The sequence below is a fragment of the Molothrus aeneus genome, chromosome 6 (genome assembly GCF_037042795.1).
Source record: "Molothrus aeneus isolate 106 chromosome 6, BPBGC_Maene_1.0, whole genome shotgun sequence".
NCBI lineage: Eukaryota > Metazoa > Chordata > Aves > Passeriformes > Icteridae > Molothrus > Molothrus aeneus.
In genome coordinates, this window is record NC_089651.1 from 54,763,046 (window position 1) to 54,783,903 (window position 20,858).

General features: G+C 46.4%; 1 protein-coding gene across 1 annotated transcript in view; it reads right to left on the reverse strand.

Annotated features, from left to right (window-relative positions):
* Positions 1–20,465, reverse strand: part of AHNAK2 (AHNAK nucleoprotein 2) — a 128,841-nt gene extending 108,376 nt beyond the window's left edge. The window contains exon 1 of the mRNA XM_066552556.1: positions 20,087–20,465. Coding sequence (XP_066408653.1) covers positions 20,087–20,465 — 379 coding nt within the window. The remainder of the gene's footprint in view (positions 1–20,086) is intronic.
* Between the last annotated feature and the right edge of the window lie 393 nt (positions 20,466–20,858).

Below are 20,858 nucleotides of genomic sequence, written 5' to 3' on the forward strand. Positions count from 1 at the left end.
GTGAATTTGGCACTTCCCATGGCATGCTGCTCCTGAAGTTATTTTGCATCTTCTGATACCCCCTCCTCCTACATCTCCTCCCTTCCCCTCACTGTCTGGGGAGAAGAGCCATTAACTGAGCCCTAGGCAGGGCCTTTTCTGATACAAAAAGAACATAACAAACAGGTAGTGCTTTAGCAGCAACACTGCTCTGACTAGTTTTTGTAACCTTTTTCTCACAAAAAAAAAATTGGCAGATTTTTGTTTATAACAGTTTTTCCTGTGATTTGTGTTCTCCTGGCCTTAGGTGAAGAAGAAAGATGTGCCTGTGTTTAATTGGGCTTGTCTCTTCTGTCAGTTCTCTGAAAATATAGAAATTGGATCTGGCCATGTTTTCCCCTTAAACTCTGGAAAATATATTGGATCAGTCAGATAAAAGAAGCTGTACAAATTAGCTATCAGCTGCTAAATACTTGGCAGCCTGGACAATGCCAGTATCAATCAAGTTAACAATTCAGTGTTTCCCTCCTTCTGCTGGATTAAAAAACTGAACTGCTCTGCTCATGTAAGAAACCACCAGAATTCATCTTCTCTGTGCTTGGGTTGCTGTTTACCCAAGGAGTCCTCAGTAAAATTTTGTTTCCAATTGCTGTGCTGTGGAATTATGGCTATCTCTCTGTGCTCCTTGAGAAGGTGATTTGTTACTCACTGATTTGGTGAGATGAAACAAATTGCAGGAAGTTGAGGATGGATGGATGGATGGATGGATGGATGGATGGATGGATGGATGGATGGATGGATGGATGGATGGATGGATGGGAGCTCTGGCTGACATTGGGTGGCACTGAGTCTGCTGAATCCCTCAGGTTTTAATTAAGGGGCTTTTTTGCTTCTTGTTAAATTTCCCTGCTTTAAACCATATGGAATTAACTGTCCTTTGACGAGGGAGGAATGAGGTGAGAAACTCCACCAGCTTTGTGCTTTTCTTGTCCTGCCAGAGCTGATTTCTGGAAGGGATCACAGGTCTTGCTTTCAGTGGTCCCCTTCTCCTGGCACTATGATGTGCTGCACTGACCTGACCCTTGTCTTTGTCCCTAAGACAAGAAAATTGTTAAAGATACACCCAGTGACAACAGTACATAGCAGTTTTATGTCTTCTTAGGGAATTAATACCTGAAAAAAAGAATCCAAATCTGTTAGTCCTGAACTGAAGACCATGGCAGAAAATCTTGTGCTGGCAGAAGCAACAGGAGATGAGCCTGCCCGTGCCCTGCTGCTCCCAGTGTGTCTCAGGGGCAGCTCCTGGCAGCACAGCACCACAGCCAGGAGCTGCCCCTGCCAGCCAGCTCAGGGCTGGGGCCATCAGCAGGGAGAGCATGTGGGAGGACTGATTTTTTGGGAAGTTTCATCCCTTTTAGCTTCATGGCCCTTTCCTACATAAGAAGCGCTCCTTAAAAACAACAGTTCCACAACCTTCCTTTTTATGCTGTTCCTACCAGCAGCTCCACAGACAGTCTCTGACAGAACACCCACCCTCCCAGCTCCCAACAGCTTGGTTTGAAGAGATCTCCCTAAAAGTGAAAGCTCTTATCCAGCAAACAAAAAGAGGTTTTTGTAAAGACAAGTGGCTTAAGCCATTTGGGAAGCACATATGTGCCTCACCATCTTGCTGATCTGATGGATGAGCTGCTTGAAAAGACAAAGGATGGGGAGGCACAAATTTCTCCTGTCTCCCCTTTGCTGCCTCCAGAGCCTGCTCACTCCAGCACAGTTTTATGTGCACTGTGGGCACATAAGCCCAGAGAGAGCACCTCCAGTGACTGGAATGTTGTGCACTGGGGTGCCAGAGCTGTGCACAGCCTCCAAAGCCCCCCTCTGCAGCCACCAGCTGTCCTGTGGCAGCTCTGAGCTGTGAGATGTGCATGATGCATCATCCCATGAAGCCTCTAGGTTTGTTTCCTCAAGCTACATCAATACCCCTTTAGAGTAGACCTGTGTGTCTGTCCTTTCTTAATGGGAAAAACTCCACTACATTTCTTATATTGTTTTTTTCCTCCTGGATCAAATGTAATTCATCCTGCCCTGTAATGCAGAACTTCACAAATTTGAGCTTACTTGGTTGCTTATCCAATTGCATAATTGTTTCAACTACAGAAAACTAAATAAAGACTTTCCAGAGATTTTTATTTTGCCATGTTTAAGTAGGTTTGAAGTGCTAGAATTTAACTGAGCTTTAAGAAACCCAAAAAACCCTTATGCTTTGGAAGATGTTAACTTTGGCTCCTATAATGGACTAGCCATAATACTAAACACATGCTGCAGGAAAACAGAGACACATAGACTCTTTTTTTTCAGTAATTTTGGACATTGTCTCCATGTGTAACTTTATACATAAATAAGAATTCTTTCTCTCTCACTCCACCCATGCATTTTTAATATTCTCTCTGGAAAGAGTTTCCTTAAACACTTTAAGGAAGCTGCTTCTTCTTCAAAGACTTTTTCCTGCCTCCTCGCTTAAAACAAGAACTTGGGTGGCCTCTTTTCTGATAAAGGGCGTCAGCTCTGTGAGCTTTGGGGTTTCAGCTCTTTCTTTCCCTGAGCATCTGTCCTGGCTGATGCCTGCACACATGGAGAGTGAAGCAGGTGCTCCAGAAAGACTCCAGGAGAAAATGTTTTGCCAGCAATGTTCCTGTAGCAATAGCTGCAATGAGCAGAAATTTAGAACTCCTTTGGCAGCCACACTCATGAGCACTTTGGATCCAGAGGCTGCTGTATTTTAGAAATTGCTGGTTCTGGAGGAATGTTTTGGAGCCCAGAGAGCTCTGACAATGCCCCAGTAACCTCAGTGCAGTTGTTCTTCTCTCTAGTAGGGCACAGTTTGGACAGTGGGTCACTGCCCAGCTGGGCTTGTTTATCCTTGGTTCAAAAAGGCGTAAAAATTAGGAGGTTCAGCAGGGAGGATAGGTGGGAATCTGGAGAACATGATGTACAGGGGACTGGTCTTGTTCAGCCTTAAAAAGCAAAAGCTGAGGGTGATTTTCCAGCTCTCTTCAGCTCCTTGTGGCAGGGTATTGGAAGATGCAGTCAGGCTTTTCCTGGAGGTGCACAGCAATAGGACAAAGCACAATGGACAAAAGCAGGAGAGTGAGAAGCTCACCTATAAAGAGAATTGCCAGGAGGACTGACAAGCACTGGGCAAGGCAGAGGATGGGAAATCTCCATCCTGGAAGACAGTGAAAACCTAGACAAGATCCACAGAAACCCAAATAGTTGGCCCTGCTTTGAGGAAAGACCTGAACTAGATGACAGCTAGGGGTCCCTTTCAACCTGAATTTTTCAATGTTTCTGTGATTTCTCATCTATTAATCCTTTCAGTTTTCTTCTGTGTTGGTAGTTTTGTGTGTTGTGCCCACTCATTTTATCTGAAATGTGCACAAGAAACAATTTTGTCTGGCCCAGATTTCAGGATCTACTGAATGATGATTTTGGGATTCAGCAGAAGTGGCCAATATTTCACCTTCACAAATGTGTCACTTACACATCATAGCCTGCTTGTTTCATTGACATTCCAATCTCTAAGAACTCCTGTTGTGATGCCAGAGTGGTGAAATTAAAGAATCTGTTACACAGGTGGGTAAGAGGAAAGGAGACAGTGTCACACACTAGTAGAACATTCTGGAGCAGTTTCATTAATTCTGCCTTTATACACAGACTTCTCTCTACACTGCTACAGTTCTTCCTTTTGATTGCTCCAGCACACTGCCAAACGTGGAGATAGGGATCTTGAGCCACCTCCCTTAATTTAGTGAATCAATCCAGCAGAGTATCAAATGCCCAGAAATACAGACCCAGGAGGAGCTTGTCTCACAGAAGTTAGAGCAAAGAAGAGAATAAAATGGATTGCCAGCATTGCATCCAGTCAAGCCAGGAGTGCCAGACCTTTTCTGAAGAGAAGCCACACAAGTTTCACTCATCTTTGCTGTTGCCATTGGTAGGAAATAAGCAAATGTTCCTATTCTTTCTTCTACATAAATATTTCCAATAAGTTAATACAAGGATATGGGAGCATGAATTATTCCTATGCTTGCCAAGTACTTTGATATCTCTGGAAAAAAAAAAGTCTGTGAAGGTTTTAGCCATTATTAATTAACATGGTTGTTGATTTTTGCAAAATACTGCCTGCTTGGAATAATGTAATGTCACTGTGAGTGGTACAATAGGGCAACATAAACCATAAACATAGAGCATGGTGTGTGTTTCTCAGGCATGTGAGACACAAACACACACAGGGCAAGTGCTCTGTGATCCTCTCCTGCCTACCCTGGCTTCAGGGCAACAAAGGCAATATTGAGGAGCCTCAGCTGTTCCAATGGGCTTTTAACATTTCAGTAACCAACAGAGGATCTGATGGGCCATAGAGATGAGTCACAGCCATGTTTTATGAAAAATCCTTTCCTTACGATTTTTTTCTCCTGAGAAGCTGAGGGGCCTCAGGAACAAAATGTAAACAATGGTTATCTGCTGCTGTGGAATGCAACAGGTGGAGTTGTGATTGGTCTCATGTGGTTGTTTCTAATTAATGGCCAATCACAGTCCAGCTGTCCAGACTGTCTCGGTCAGTCACAAGCCTTTGTTATTCATTCTTTTTCTATTCTTAGCTAACCTTCTGATGAAATCCTTTCTTCTGTTCATTTAGTATAGTTTGAATATAATATATAACATAAAATAATAAATCAGCCTTCTGAAACATGGAGTCAACATTCTTGACTCTTCCCTCATCCTGGGACCCCTGTGAACACCAGCACAGAGATGAGCCAGCAGTGGTGTGTTTGCTCAGTCAGTGCCCAACAACTCCTCCATGTGCTCAAGCAGTGCTTTGTGTGTAAATTGTGTCATTTCCCACTAAGTTTGCACAGCACACTTTGGTTTGGGCTGTAGACCTGTGGTTTGTGTTGGCTGCATCCAGCCAGCCCTGTCAGCATCCCTGCAGCACCACGAGCTCAGGAGCTGATGGAAGTGTGTCATTATCACAGCAGTGTAACCCCACAGCTCACAGAGAAATCCACCATCAGTGCTGGGTGCTTGGGCTCCTCAGACAAGGAGCAGGTCCTCTCTGTGCAGCCCAGGATCACCAGGTTGCTGGGGGAAGAGCAGAAATAGCTGTATAAACTTCACCCACCTGCAGTAATGAAGCACCTTATGGAGCTGTTAGCCTGGGCCTTTATCCATTTGGGATCCATATTCTGCACCCTGACAAGAGAGGGGCCTCAGCCCCCTCAGGGCCTTTTTCTTAGGAATAAAACCCACTCCTTTCTTTCAAAATATGTGACAGTATCATACTGAGGAAGGAGCTGTGTGCACTCTTCCATGGGGAATATTCACAGCATTGAAGACAGGGGGCAGCCACCACCAGTCCCTGACAAAGGTTTGGGACAGTCTAAGTGACTTCCAGCCTGATTTTTAACCCCTTTCTGGGACTATTCATGCACTACATCTGAAAATCATCTGCACGAGCAGGTGAACAGGAACAAGGTTTATACTACAGGATTCCTGACTTTGAAGGCATTACCTTAATATTAACATTTTCACTTGCTCTCTTCCTGACAAAATGCATCTTGAACACCTCTCAGGTGGAAGCTGGGAGAGACAATCTCTTTGAGGACATCTCTTTGGTGGCTTAGACCAAGGGTCTAGGGAGAAATGCTGGCCCTGGAAGCTCTAAACATGGGCAGACAAGAATGCCAGGGTGCCCATCAGCAGCCTAATGAAGAGGATGGCCAGATGCAGTGCTCAGATCCAGGCCTTGTCCTGTTTGCTCACAGAGAATGATCTTTTAGCTCAGACTACAGACTCATAAAATCTATTTAAGGATGTGCTGTGTTTACCTCACAGTGTACCAAGATCCCTTGGGAGTTGTTCTGTTTCTGCTACACTTCCTCCCAGATAATGATTGACGCATTTTCTTTACTTCTCTTTAGTATTTCCACCTGATGGTGGATAACAGGTATGGCAATGCTGGCCCAGCTATGGGCACAGGCTCTCTCCCACATAAATGTAATCAGCATTTCAGGTTATAAAGGCTGTGATGGCAGACAGTATCCTTCCTGTAGATAGAAAGGTACTTTCTAGCCAAACCAGCCAAGTATGATCCTGATCTCTCTATCCCTGTCTCTTAAATTAGAAGTTTGGTCATGTTTCACCTCTGAAATTCCTGGAGCAAAACCTTCAGGCCCTGGTCTACTGTGATTGCTGGGGGAGGGTGTGCAGCTCCAGAGAGCTCACCTGGGCAAGCCTGTGCCCAGGTGGAGCTCAGAGGCTGCAGAGGATGGTGGATGTACCTCTGGAGCACAGATGTCAGCATGGAAAGGCCAAATCTGAAAATCACTACAACTGTTTCATAAACAACATGGAGGATAATTAATGATCCCATTATAAAGACACAGCGATGGAAACAATTGCAAATTTACTTCTGGCAGACATTTTTGGCAGAACTGATTGTGAAATACCAGAGAGAGCCTCACAGGACTGGGGCCTGTTTGCTGCACACAGCATTTGCCCGTTGATTCCTGGGGAAGCTGAGGGACAGAATCACAGAATGGCTCAGGCTGAACTGTCCATAGAGATGGACAATATTCCTTCCAGGTCTGCCAAGCACTCACTTGCTCTTCCTAGAACTCACTTCTGAAGCTGCAGTTCCTTCAGCCCCACACTCTGCTCCTACATTTCACAAGTTAAGTTTCATGATTTGATAAGCTCTCTGACTGCTTTACCCTTGTATAATCCAAGGACAACAATTTTAAGTGCCTTGACATTTCAGATGCTTCTTGGGATTTTTAGGATTTCAAATGAAGACCTGTTAAAAAATTCAGTCCCTTCAGTCTTTTCATGCTCAGAAGCCTCAGCCTTCTGATGCAGTTTGTGTTGCAGCAAGTGATTTGCTGTCTCATTAAAAGAAAAAAAACAAAACAAAACACAAAAAACCCCAACAAAACAGAGAAAAAAAACAAAAAGAGAAAGGAAAATGACACTCATGTGTCCAGGCAAGGAAGTGACACACATCCACCTCCTTTCTCAAGCAAACAAACAGCTCCAGAGCCGTTGTTTGAGTCACAGCTGCCTGAAGAGAGCCGAGTGCTGAGCTCCAGCCTTGCTCACCCAGGACATCAGAGGGATGCTGCCCCTGCTTATAACCAGCAAGCAGAGCTGAGCCTGTGGCAGTCTGACCACACAAAGATACAAATCTGTCTGTCACTTCATCCTGCACAAGCCCATATTTCAAGTAACTGTACACAAAAGCCGCTGCAGCCATAGCAACAGTTTTTAAACAAACTGCTCCTCAATGTAGTTTTTTTATGCATTTATGCAACCTCTTCTTAGGAAAATAGAGGGGGATGTGTGTCTATATGGTTAGAATTTAAACATATGTACACATTGATATAAAGATATTGATGGGTAGAGGTACATACACGTAATGCAGAATTATGGTGAATAAAGATATTGCTAGCTAGAGGTACATGTAATGCAGAATTATGGTGAATGAAGATATTGCTAGCTAGAGGTACATGTAATGCAGAGTTATGGTGAATGAAGATATTGCTAGCTAGAGGTACATACATGTAATGCAGAGTTATGGTGATGCCCTGTAGGTCAGAGTTCTGTGGAGATGCTCAGTGACCCAAAGCACTGCCCATCACCCTGAGAGGGGAGCCCTGCCTAGAGAAGGCCAGGTCACCCCATGGCCAGCTCAGCCACCAGCCTGGCAGCAGACTAACCCAGCAGAAAAACAGGGAATCTTTTTCTTCAGTGTTAGAAAGCTGGTCTGGCTGCTGGGAGAGCCTAGTGAGTGTGAGAGCAAGCTGGAGGGAGCAGACATACTGGTGGAAGAAACATTGTTCTTTCAGCATCTGTTCCTGAGATCAATTCAGTGCACCCACAGCCCCAGCTGTCCTCCTGGAAAAGCCTTTTCCTCTCCCTTGACTGTGGAGAGAGCCCAGGCAAACAAGTCTTCCTTGTCTTAGCCTTACCAAACGCCCCTCATGCTGCTTACAGCAGGATTTACAATAGCTCAGAGCTCAGGACCGATTAAAGCAAATCCGCGGAATTCGGGACGCAAAATTCGGAATTTCCCCAGTCCAAGCACATCAGCTGCCTCTCATTATTCCTCTGCTCCTGTCCTCTTCTGCAGCTTGTCCAAAGGAGCATTGCATGGCCCTGCAGCTTGAGGGCTCCTCAAGCTGTTTCTGTTATTTGAAGAAAACTTGTAATGGGAGGGTTTTGGAGGAGCAGCTCAGAGGGAATATTAACACACTTCAGAGTGGAATTCTGTGGCTGTGACAGCCAGAACAGCTTGGACATTTCACCCCAGGCCTCTCTCAAGTTGGAAGATAAGAACACAATCCCCCCAAGGCAAAACACCATAATATTTCTTACTTGACACCCTGTACCCATGAAAAATGCCTTTCAAAACTGCTCAAATAATAGGAAAATTATCATTAAATGTTCTTCTGAGGTGTTTTCTTTAAGATTAATATTTTGCAACTTTATATATACACTGTGAATAATTTAGTCTGAATATTTAAACTGACACACACACACACCCCTACTCTTTAGCACTATAAATCCACCTTAGAAATATAAAAATCTGGATTAATTAATTCAGAAGCTCACTTTACAAATCTATAAAATTACTTAATTAATTTTTATATTACAGAAAGATTAATTGGGGAAAACTGTTGGATCAACTGGAACAACTAATGTTTGATGTGAATTTATCATATAATGCAATTATTTCATATGTTGTATTACAGTAAATTGCTGCCTAAGAGAAGGGAAGAATATTTTAGGAAGGACTTTGCAAATATTTTTCCTGATTTTAACCATTCCAAACTTGTGATTATGCTGGTAGAAAATCTGAGCAAATGAAGGAAGGGTTTTACTGAAACACATGAGGAAGAGCTCTGTAGCCACAGAACAGACACAGTATTCTCAAGGCTCTTGCTTAGTCTTGTTTTTTAGAGTGTCAGGGGCTTCAGGACTGATCTCTACAAAGCAGAGTTGTAAAATCATGGGTTCTGTGTCTTATTGAGAAAGTCTCTTCCTGGAAACTTCCTGGAAAGTTCCCGGGAAAAGCATAGAGAGATAAAGGGGTATAGTGCTAGAACCAGGCTTCACTTTTGTACAGACATAATTTCTGCTGGTTGTAATTGATTCAAGACTATCCATGGTATACACCAGACATTTAAATCAGTAATTTGGTCTGGTTTACTGAATGTCGAAATCCTTGCAGTAAATGAAGCCAAACTAGCTAAGAGTCTGCAGATTTTTTTGAGATGTAGTAAAATAAAAGGGTAAAAACAACAGCAAAACCAGGAAAGAGACAACTGCCTTACACAGAGTACTCCTAATGGCAGACTGCTGGTTTGGCTGTCTGAGGAGTGAGGTGCAAAGCATCTATTTATGCCCATGGTTGCACAGCCATCTCATGGACAAGAGTTTGAGAAGAGGGACAAGTGATGGGTAATCATGTCTTAACCCTCATGCCAGTGGGGGAGAGGGGAAAGAGCCTCTTGCAGCCCACCCTGAGGGTGGGCTGACACCGAGGGACGCAGGGCATGGCTGGGCTCTGTCCCTGTGCAGAGCTGGGTGAAACCCGGGCAGCAGATCACACACTCTGCACCAGGGGTGATCCCCAGCAGCCACATGCTGCTGCTGAGCAGATGGAGCACAGATCCTCTGCAGAAGGGCAGCTCATGCTCTGCTGGGTTAGCAAAATCCCCAGTGTGGAGGGCAAAACTGATACACACGCTCCAGCTGAGCCAACCAGTCTGCCCAGCAGTGAGCAAGCCTTGTTCAGGGTATCAGCAGGATGGAGGGATGGCTGCTGGATCCAGCTCTTTGGATGCTTGTCACCTAAGAGCAGCAGATTTTGGTGTGTGGCTCACAGGACAAGAGGATCCAAGAGCTCCCACCACCAGGGCTCCATGGTTAAGCTGGGATTTCCCTTGCACCACTGGCATTTCCCTTGCACCACTGGCATTTCCCTTGCACTACCAACATTTCCCTCACAGAATCATGTCTGAGGATTGTTTTCAGTCTGTGGAACCACCTGGGATGCTTTTTCCTATGTTACAGGCTTTACTTTGCTGCTTTTCTCTTCCCACAGCATATTGTCCCTTCCAACACTCAGCAATCCTGCAATGAGATTTTCGTGCCATAATTCAGCCCACTGGGGTAGGATGGAAAACAGGATGCTGTAACACACACACAAAATCCACCATCAGTCTCAACTGAGGGCTGAGGAAAACTGCACTGCTGTCCTCCATGAGGCTCCAGCCTGGAAAAGAGCAGCCTGAAGCTGGCTGTGGCTGGGAAGGGCCCCCTGCAGCAGAGCTGTTTGGGGTATGCTGATCCAGACTGCCTGCATTTCTCATCTAATGTCACTCACTTCCAAGCCTCTCCTTGGGGCTCTCTGGAAGTTGCTTTGTGCTGCCACAGCCCTTCATGCAGGTCTTGTCAAATGAATTCACAACCCTTACTTGCTCAGTAAGGAGCTCCCATTAACTGGAACTAAATTTAGCCCAGCTCTTCTGTGTTGAAAGATGCTGTATAGAAATGCAAAATGAATACATTAAAAATTAAACAAGGCAAAGATCTAAAATACTAACCTTATCACAATACATTCAGCTCAGTCTTCTCTGTGTTCTCAGTATTTTTGCCAGCCATCTCTTCCATATAAATTTATTTAAATATGGAAACCTTGCTGACATTATTTCAAAAGAGAGGACCCAATCTTTTTTCCACTTATAGCTAGTGAACTGATCTCACTGTCTGTAGGGAGAACAACATCCAGGTGTTAGCAATAAACTCAAAAATCTGAAGTGTTCTAGTCACCTTATTCTGCAAGGTTCCACTCCTAAACAGCACATCTAAATGGCTTGTAGGAAAAGAGCAACTGGTGAATAAACTGACAGGCTAGTTTATGGTTAAGTATTTGATAAAATTTAATGGTTCACTAGATTTACTTTGAAAAAACATTTTATTTAACAAATTGCCTTTTCTTGACATGTTCCTACCCATATATAACTTCTGATTTTCCCTGACACATTCATGCCCTTGTAAATCATGTCTGTACTCAAGCTAATAATAAATGTATGCACTTTTATACAGTATTCAAAAATGGAAAATTAATATAAAGTGTGATTGAACTTCTCAACAAATGCTTTTTCTTTTAAAAAATGAACTATTGGTGTGCCTGTGCATCTCAAGTTTATATTTTGCTGTATTATTAATTGACACGAACCATGTGCTTTGATGTTTGAGTTGAACAGCCTTTTATTGCAACTGTTTCCTCTAATGTAAAATGTGTGTGGCATAAGTCTCATTGCTAATTGCAACCTTATGATAATATTCTGCAGAGTCCTGCTGACCTCATTTACAATAGCATAAGAAGCTGAGGCCAGCTGCTAATAGATGCATGCTAAGCCTTTTCTCTTTGGTGAGGTTTTTTTAGCATAAATAGAAATGACCAAAATCTAAATCTTAAAATGCAAGTCTGTAGGCACCTGGGGACAGTTTGGATCTAGACCCAAACTTTGAATTTCCAGGCCAGGCACAGATGCTGCAGAAGAGGTTCCCTGCTTTTGCTGCTGATTTGTTTTGCTCTCAGAGCAAATGTGGCCTCAGCACGGAGTAATACAAAACATTAAATAAAACACGTGCTGCCCTCTTCCAGCTGGAGCTGTGATAGCGTCCTCAGCGCAGGAGGGGCTGGCTGTGTTCCCTCCTCTGCCCTCCTTTGATTTTGCTGTGAATTGTCCAGCCCTGTGTTTCTGGTGTTACCGACACGGAGCTGGGAGCAGCCGCCTGGGAGCTTTAAACTGTTTTAAACGATTTTCTCTTTGCAAAAACAGCTACCTTGTGTTGGTTGTATTTCGTTTTACCACATGCAATACAGACAAAACAAGGCTAAAGCCTGACTTCTTATGAACTACATGGTGCAAAGAGCATCTGGAAGCATCATGGCTCAAGGAGGGGCTTGAGTAAGTGTTTAATGCAGTTCATACGAGGCAGGCACGGCTCTAAAACAATTGTGGTGTGGTACACACAGTGTACCACAGCTGTGAGGGGAAGGGATAGACAAGGTGACATGAAGAACGTTTGTAGCAAAGGTGGGACAGAAGGATTTGTTCCCACAGACCCTTCCAACATTCCCAGGCACACAGGATTTCATTCCTGGGGTTGTCCTGTGCCCAGGACAGGAGCTGGACTCGATGATCCTTGTGGTTCCCTTTTACCTCAGGATATTTTGTGATTTTATGGTTCTGTGGCAGCCTGCCCGGCTGCTTTGGGCTCACCTGCATTCCAACGTGATGGACTTACTGCAGCTCCACCCGCTGCCATCTGTCACCTGTCCTAGCCCTGGGACACCCATTCTAGCTCACCCAGCTCTGTCTGAGATTGCACATTCCCACCTCCCAGGGGCAGAAGCAGGCAGAGCAGGGGTTTGGAAGTACAGGAGGCAGTTTACTTCAGATTCAGAAATTGTCACCTGTTTTATGTGACAGCTGAGCCCTTGCCTGCTGTCTGTACTGCAGCCATACTGCTTTACTGGAGAGGTGGCACTCTCTGGTAAGAAAGGCAGGTGACTGTCTTACACACATATGCAAAATTCAAACAAATTCTGTCTTTTTGCTATTTAATTCCACAGGGTTTTTTTCTTGCAAGGATCACAGAATCGCAAAATGGGTAAGATTGGAAGAGACCACACTGGGTATTTTGGTCCAACCTCCCTGCTCAGGCAAGACCATCCCAGAGCACATGGCACAGGATTGCATCCAGATGGTGCTTGAAATATCTCCATTGAGAGAGACTCCACACCTTCTCTGGGCATCTGTTCCAATGCATGGCCATGCACAATAAAGAAGTTTTTCCTCATGTTTGGGTGGAATCTCCCATGCCTCAGTTTTGCCTGTTGCCTCTTGTTCCTATGTAGTGTCACAGTCATATTTTCTGAAAAATCCCTTCACCCAGGATTTTCTCTTGGGAAGCTGAGAAGCCTCAGAGAAAAAGCAAAACAAATTCTTATCTCATTTGCTTCTCCTGTGTTGTGCTCACATGTGGAATGTGTTTGGACATTGTTTACCTACAGGTGGTTGTTTCATTGGATTTCTGTGAATTGTTTTGACTCAATGGTCAATCAGGGTCAAGCTGTGTCAGGGCTCTGGAAAGAGTCAGGAGTTTTCATTATTATCTTTTTAGCCTTCTGTAAGTATCCTTTCTGTATTCTTTAGTATAGTTAGTTTAGTATTCTTTAATATAATGTAGTATCATAAAATAGTAAATTAGCCTTCTGGGAACATGGAGTCAGATGCATCATTCCTTCCCACTTCTGGGGGCCAAGCAAATACGACACCATAGCTTGGCACAACCAAGCAGAGCCTGGTCCATCCTCTTGCCACCCTCTCCTCAGATACTGACAGACATTGATGAGGTCCCCTCCCAGTTGTCTCCTCTCAAGGCTGGACAGGCCCAGCTCCCTCAGCCTTTCCTCAGAAGAGATGCTCCAGACCCTTCAGCATCTTTGTCACCCTCTGCTGGACCTGCTCCAGGAACTCCATGTCTTGTCCTGAGGAGCCCAGAATTGGACACAGCACTCCACCAGGGCTGAGGAGAGGGGCAGGATCACCTCCCTGACCTTCTGCCAATGCTCTTCTTAAGGCACCCCAGGATCCCACTGCTCTTCTTGGCCACAGGTCCCTCTCCACAGAGCTGCTTTCCACAGGTCTGTCCCAGCCTATGCTGTGCCTGGGGTTGTTCCTCCCCAGGTGCAGGACCTGCATTTGCATTTGTTGAATTTCAGCAGGTTCTTCTCTGCCCATTTCTCCAACCTGTTGAGGTCTTTCTGAAGGGCTGCACAGCCCTCTGGGGTATTGGCCACTCCTCTCAGCATGGGAGGATGGCATGCATTTTTCATTCATACTGCAGTGCTACATTTTAAGCAAAAAAATGACACCTTTACTGACAATTTAATTTCACAGTGTTTGGGACATGGAGACGTCCGTCAGGGACTTGGTGTCTCCTTTTAGGGGCAGATAACTTAAACCATCTTTGATGGTGTTTCCCCCGTGCAAGGCAGAGTGGTGAGCTTTCCCCCATGCAAAGTGCAGTGATGACCACCAGTGCACCAAGCTTAGAGCCCCTGCAGAGCTCACTTGCAGAATGAAGAAGCAAGATCCTTGTAATGAAGGAGCTACGAAGATGCTGATTATCATGATTTTGTGTTCTTTCACGTGCTGCTTGAAGTGGGAACTTGAGTTTTTAAAATATTTTTATGCTAATGCTTTATTTGGTTCTTTTTTTTTCCTAGGGATTTGCTAAGTGTCAAATGTAATGACTTCAGGTTGAAGCACAGCACTTCTAATGGATTGTGTGACCTTCCCACAACCTCAGTGAGCAGCACCAACGAAATTTCCAGGCAAGCTAATTAATACACTGGTACAGCACCAGGCTGGTGAACCTCCAGCAGCTTAACTCTCAGCTGAGAGGATGAAATCCTCCTGCCCTCCCCACACCCACATCTCTCTAACAATGATGGATTTGGGACCTAATCAGGCATTAAAACAGAGGATTAGTGAGCTGCAGACCGCAGCGATCACGGCTCGGCTTACAGGGCATGCAGGGGACTGGCAAAAATTGCCAAGCATGCTCCCAGCAAATTAATGTCTATGTACCTGAAAAACCTCTGTGGGCAGCAGAGACTTCATATATAAATGTGATGATTTTGAAAGATCAGCAGAAAAGCAGAGCAGAACAGCAGCTTAGTGGGAAATTTTAATAGAGGAGCAGGTACAGGTAGGTGGGTGTGAATCATCAAATACAACCCAAGTGTGGTACCACACCCCATGGTTAATGTCTTACATTTAAACAACCCCCTTCTTGAAGATGTGGCTTAGGTAGCAGGTTCAGGGAGTGTAGGGCCCACTTTCACCTGTGTCCAGAAAAGGGACCACAGGAGAAGGTACCAAAGGAGAATGCATGCTCCCCGTTTTTCTGCTTTGACTACACTCAAACCAAGAGAAATTGAAGTAGGAAAGGAACACAGCATTAAGAGAAGCTGGAGCTGGAGGTTTCAGAGCAAAAAGAAATGTGTAATTGTCTTCTTTAAGATCCTTTTCTTGGCTGAGTTGATCATAGGAAGCAAGATACTTAGATGGCCATTGTTATGTGCACAATAATAAATAATTTGGTGCAATAAGTACTGGCCTTGTACATCAGCCATGGAAGGTGCTGAACTGCTTCCACCTCTGGCTCCTGCCACAGGCCTTCCTGTGGGATGTGTGTGCAACAGCCTGGTGGCTCTGGAGGAAGACACTGTTGTCAGGGCATGTCACCGCTCCAATGAGGTGCCTCCAGAGCCTCTAGAAGCCAGTCTGGCACCTTGGATATCTGCCAGCCCCCTGAAGGAGGGAAGGAGCCATCCCACCATTTGTTTTACACAAACATGGCAATGTCTGGATCAGGGCTGGGCAGGCAGATGTGATCACTGTTGGTATTTTCACGTAGGTGCTGGGTGAGTTATTTCTCCTGCAGCTCACAGCCCCTGTGGAATTGCTTTTAGAGGTGTGCCAGCACTCCTGGGCAGTCTGGTGATATTTATCACTGCCCTGCAGATCTGAGCCCAGAGCTGTAATTCCTTCAGAAGCTTTGGCCCCTGCCAAGCAACCTGTATAGAAAAGCAGCACTCACTGTGTTGGGAACAGGAGTGTGGGTACAGGGGGCTGGTTCCAGCTGATGAGGGGAGGAGGTGCAAAAGGCACCTTACAGTGTGGCCTTGAAGGGATCTTCTGTGGGATCCAAGAATAGCACCCTGGAGCCACATCAAAGCACTGTCACTTCCCCAGGTCCTCCAGCATGGTGACAGAGTCCATGTGAGCTGTGTTGTGCTCTCAGAGCAGGTGAGTGTCTGCTGTGCTCTCAGTGCAGTGTAATGGCACTTCAAGAGGATCACCTTTATTCTCTGAAATCTGTTGCTGGCCAGTGCTCTCATACAGTCATACCGTGAGCAATCTCCTGCTTCTACCAGCAAATTATCCTGCTACCCAGGAAACCTTTGTCCCTCTCATGTCCTGCTCACTGAATAAAAAGCACCAGCACTTCCATCAGGGGCCCAAGCCTCAGCTCTCTGGGTTTTCTGGAGACTGAAGGCAGAAGAGAGAACAGTTGGCAAATGGATAGTAAAAAAAAGATCTGATAAAATAATTGAGGGGTTCAGCAAGTGGAACTGACAACAGAAGGGAAAGCAGCTGAAGAGAGGAAAGGATTTCAAGCCAGCAGTGTCACTGGGCAGAGTGGAAGACAGGCAAATGCTGGCCAAAGGAATGTGCCTGTGGCACTTGGCCCTTTTCATATAGGCACAAAACCCACTTTGGGATCTCGTGGGAGCTCTGAGAGTCACACAAGACTAGTTTGAGAGTCTTCTTTCAGCACATGTGCTATGTGAATTGCTGGGAGATCCTGAAGTGGTGCTGCCCACTGGATTTGGAAGGTGATGTTTCCATAAAGTGCCAGGGTGGAACAGGGTTTCACTGCCTTTCCCCATTTTGTGCTCCCCAAAATCACTCTGAGAACAGAGTAACTGTCAAAGCAAATGTGAGCTTTGCTTTGGAGCCACAATGGTGGGCAAACACCCACATAAAGGCAGCCACTGAACACAGGGTGCTGATGCCTCTTGCACATCTTGCATTTTTCAGAGGTGGACTACAGCTCCCATGTCTTTCACACCTGAGACAAGAAGAGAAGGATGAAAAGTACACCTTCCACACTGGATGTCACTTTCTTTATCACTTCTGCACTGACAGCCCATCAGTGAAGGGGTCCTGTGGGATGGATTGTCTGTGGACAGCACACAAAGAAGGTGCTCCAATACCTTTATAGAGTGGAGTGTGGAGGGGATTAATCACTTCCCCTGCTCAGGAGCACTGACAGATGTGTTGTGTGCACAAAAGAGAGACAAGGGAGAGCTGCCATCTGCTGTTGGAAAAATCCTGGTTCGTCTCTCAGCCCAGGCACTGCTCGGAGCTGCAGGTGGCTCCTTCCTGCCAGCAGCTCCCAGCACACTGGGATAGCACACAGGGCAATATTCCACAGGGAAAACAGGAATCCAAACCCTGCACTGGGGAGGGGAAAGGTTTGCCCCAAAGATCTGGTCTTCTCACGTGTGAATCAGGAAGAAGAGGATGGATTTACCAACCTTTCCAACCATCCATACCTGCAGCAAAGCAAAGAGGGGAGAAGGTATGGCAAACCCTCTGTGCCTCCAGGAGCGACTTCAGTGGAAAAATCAAGCCCATCTTCAAATGTAAGCCACAGATAGTCAATTAGATCAGTATTTAGACCTGACCACTGCAGTGGATTTTCAAAAGGATGAGCATTCTGTATTATTCTGAAAAAAATTGGTGACGTCCTACATTCTAAACTCGGGGTACTGAGGATGAAAAGAAAACCAATCACTAACTGAAAAGGCAGCTCATTTATTGAAATGCCATTCTGAGTCATTCAAAATTATTTATTTGCTTCTGAAAACATGTTTGCTTCTATTTTCCAAGTGACATTTTACGTCAGTTCAGCTAAATGTATTGTTTTTTACAAGAAAAGACATCCAAGTATTTAATACAAATTAAATATTTCAGTCCTTTAAATAGCAAGTTAATGTTGTTTAAAACTTCAATTAAGTAAACTCAGACAAATCTGAAAATTCTGCATACAAATGTATCTCTTGCTTATATTTTTTTCCAAAAGAAAAAATTAATTAAGGAAAAAACAATCCATAAAAAACCAATCCTTGTCATTTACAAGGGAGCCACCCAATTCAATAATCCAGGTCTTCCATAAGCAAGCACAAGTTTGTAATACAGCAGCATAGTGCTGATTTGACCTGAAAGTAAACACTTTTCAGTTATTATGTTGAAATTTTTCACTGCAGATTGGTATTTTTAAAAAGGATAAAAAGATAATAATTCTAGAGTATGTGTAGTAAACTAATGATTTTCCAGTAGGAAATGCTGAGAGGAGCAGTAATAATAATTAAAGATCAGTGTTCAGTCAATTCAGTTGTTTGCATTGGTGAATTTTTGAGTAATGATATTCTGCTCTGGTAGATGCATACGTGTGTGTCTAAATATAAGCTTATAGTCCATGTCTGAAGCTTTTGACCTCTTTACCTTTTAAATAAGGACTGAATTATTAAAAACAAAAATAACCAAAAAGAATAAACCAAACCCCCACGGTGATAGTTCAAAAAGAAAATACTTATTCAGTGCAGTAATTATGCACAAGGCCTGGTCTGACAAAATTGTAAAATTCTTTTTTTCCCCCAAGCAGATAACAGGAATTTTATTCCACTATACTTCAGAGGGGAAAATTCTTAATCCAACTGTGTTGATGCTTCTAACTTAACCCAGTGTGATTTAAACAGGAGCTGGTGATCCCAGCAGCAGCTGTCACACACTCAGCTGAGTCCAGAGGACTGAACTCAGACCAGGGCAGGTGAAATCCCTTTTGCAGGACATCTCTACTTCACACTGACCCCTTTTGAAGTGAAAACCTTCCCAAACCACACCAGCGCAGGTTTTTTCTTACGTTTGTGCGTGTTTTCAGCAGCATTTGCCTGAGAGCAGAAGGCAGCAGTGCTTACACCCAGCAGATGCTGCAGCCAATTGTTCCCTGCAGGGACGCAGGGCTGGCAGCTGGGTTTTCCCAGGTGGGTTGTGAGGTGTGCTGGGGAGACACAAACAGCAGCGTTACCTGGCCAGCCCTTCGCAGAGTTTCTGACGTTACCTTGGGAAGAAGGAGCTGGAGCTTCCCTCTGTTCCCACATTCTGGTGTCAGAAGCCTGTGGCAGCTTCTGCAGATGCCCGGCTCTGCCGCAGCTCCTCGCTGTGCTGCAGACACACCTTGAACCCGGCAAGGTTTGCAGAGCCACGCAGCCCTTCCCCGCCGGGCGGAGGAGAGCATCACCTCAGCCTGTGTGCCGCCTCTTGGTGGCCTTTCCTTCGAGAAGACAAAGGTGAAAGCGTGAAGCCGAGCAAAACAATCTCAGTCACTGCAAAAAAATGTTGATTTCCCTCGAACACTGAAGGGAGGGCTGGAAGCCCTGAGGTCCCCGCGGCCCCGGCCGGGGTCGGGCGCTCCGGGCTGAGTCAGCCCCGCCGAGCCGGTCCGACATCCTGAGAGCAGCCGCGGGATGGCAGGAACCGCTCCGGAGCAGAAAGAAAACAAATTAAAAAAAACTTTCAGACAGTTGCCAATAAAGTTTCTTTGGCTCTGCGTCTGGGCATGGCTCCCAAATCCAGCCTCTTGCCCTCGGATAAAGCACTAGAGCCTGGAATGAGAGTCAGATGCGTGGGAGGAGTGCATGTGTCTGTCTGGGCTGGAAAACGTATGAACTGTAGTGCCTAGAAAAAGCTTTTTACTTCGGGCCTTGCTCCAGAAAACCTCTTTCCTTGCTTTTACAATTGTCCTCTGTTCCTTGGGACTACCCAGATGTCTAACCCAGCCTGAGGACAGCGAGCTGAGGAGTTTTCTTGGTGTCATTCCCTCTGACCCCCGGGCCTGGGAGCAGCCAGCCGGGGGCACACAGCCTCCAGCCCTCACCCTGTTCCTCACCAAGTGGGTGGGATGGGATGGGATGGGATGGGATGGGTTGGGATGGGATGGGATGGGATGGGATGGGATGGGATGGTCACCAGGCCGTGGGGTGAACTGTGTGCAGCACTGGACCCACAGCTTCTGGCTTTACCTGTCGGGAGGGGATCAAGCCCCAGCCTCGGCAGAGACACCCAAATACCTCGGGGGGCAAAAGAAGATGGGGAGGAAGAAGGTTGTTTTTGGTCTGTTCCTACTGTTTAATCCTGAAGTTCTGTTAATGGGTGGACTGATTGTCACTCTTAAAAAAATCTGTATCCTGGAACTTTCCAACTATGTGGGAATTTTAGCTAGTCTCAAATGAAAGGCAAACAGGAACCCCACTATCAAAACGTGCTTCATTAGCCTGCCAGGCCGCAGCAAGAAGCTGGGGGAGGAAAAAAAGAGCGAAATTTTTTTTTTTCACACCACTGTTTGAACCCCAGTCTCTTCCGGGCGGGCAGAGCGGCTGTAACCCGGGGGATGCGGCTGCGAGCGAGGCCCGGGGGCGAGCACGGAGAGGCGCCGGTGGAAGCGGAGCGAGGGCGGACAGACAGACAGCGGGCGCGGGGGATGCGCTGAGCCTCCGTGGGCAGGGAGGCACCGAGGGAGGGCTCGGCTGTCCCCGGGCGGTGCCGGCCCCGCCGCCCGCCCCGCACACCTCGGCCCGCCCCTGGCGACCTGCGGGCGGCGGCGGGGCTGCTCGGGGAGAGGCTGCTCGGGGAGAGGCTGCTGTGGAGAGGCTGCTCCGCCGGGGCTGCTCCCTGCCCGCACAGGTGACACCTCCCTGCTTGTAGAGGTGACATCTCCCCGCTTGCACCGGTGACACCTCCCTGCCCGCCTCGGTGACATCTCCCTGTCCGCACAGGTGACATCTCCCTGCCCGCCCCGGTAACATCTCCTTGCCCGCCCCGGTGACATCTCCGTGTCCGCACAGGTGACATCTCCGTGTCCGCACAGGTGACATCTCCCTGCCCGCACCGGTGACACCTCCCTGCCCGCACCGGTGACACCGCGGGCGGAGCAGCCGCCGCCCCGGGGAAGCGCCCGCGGCTCCGGACGCGCGTCCCCCGCCCTGTCGCTCCCCGGGGACTCCAGCGCGTCCCTGCGGGCAGGCCAGGGACCTGCCGCACCCCTGCTCTGTGCCCGGTCCGCCTCCGAAGGAAACCCGGGGGACAAACACACATTCGGGTCTGTTA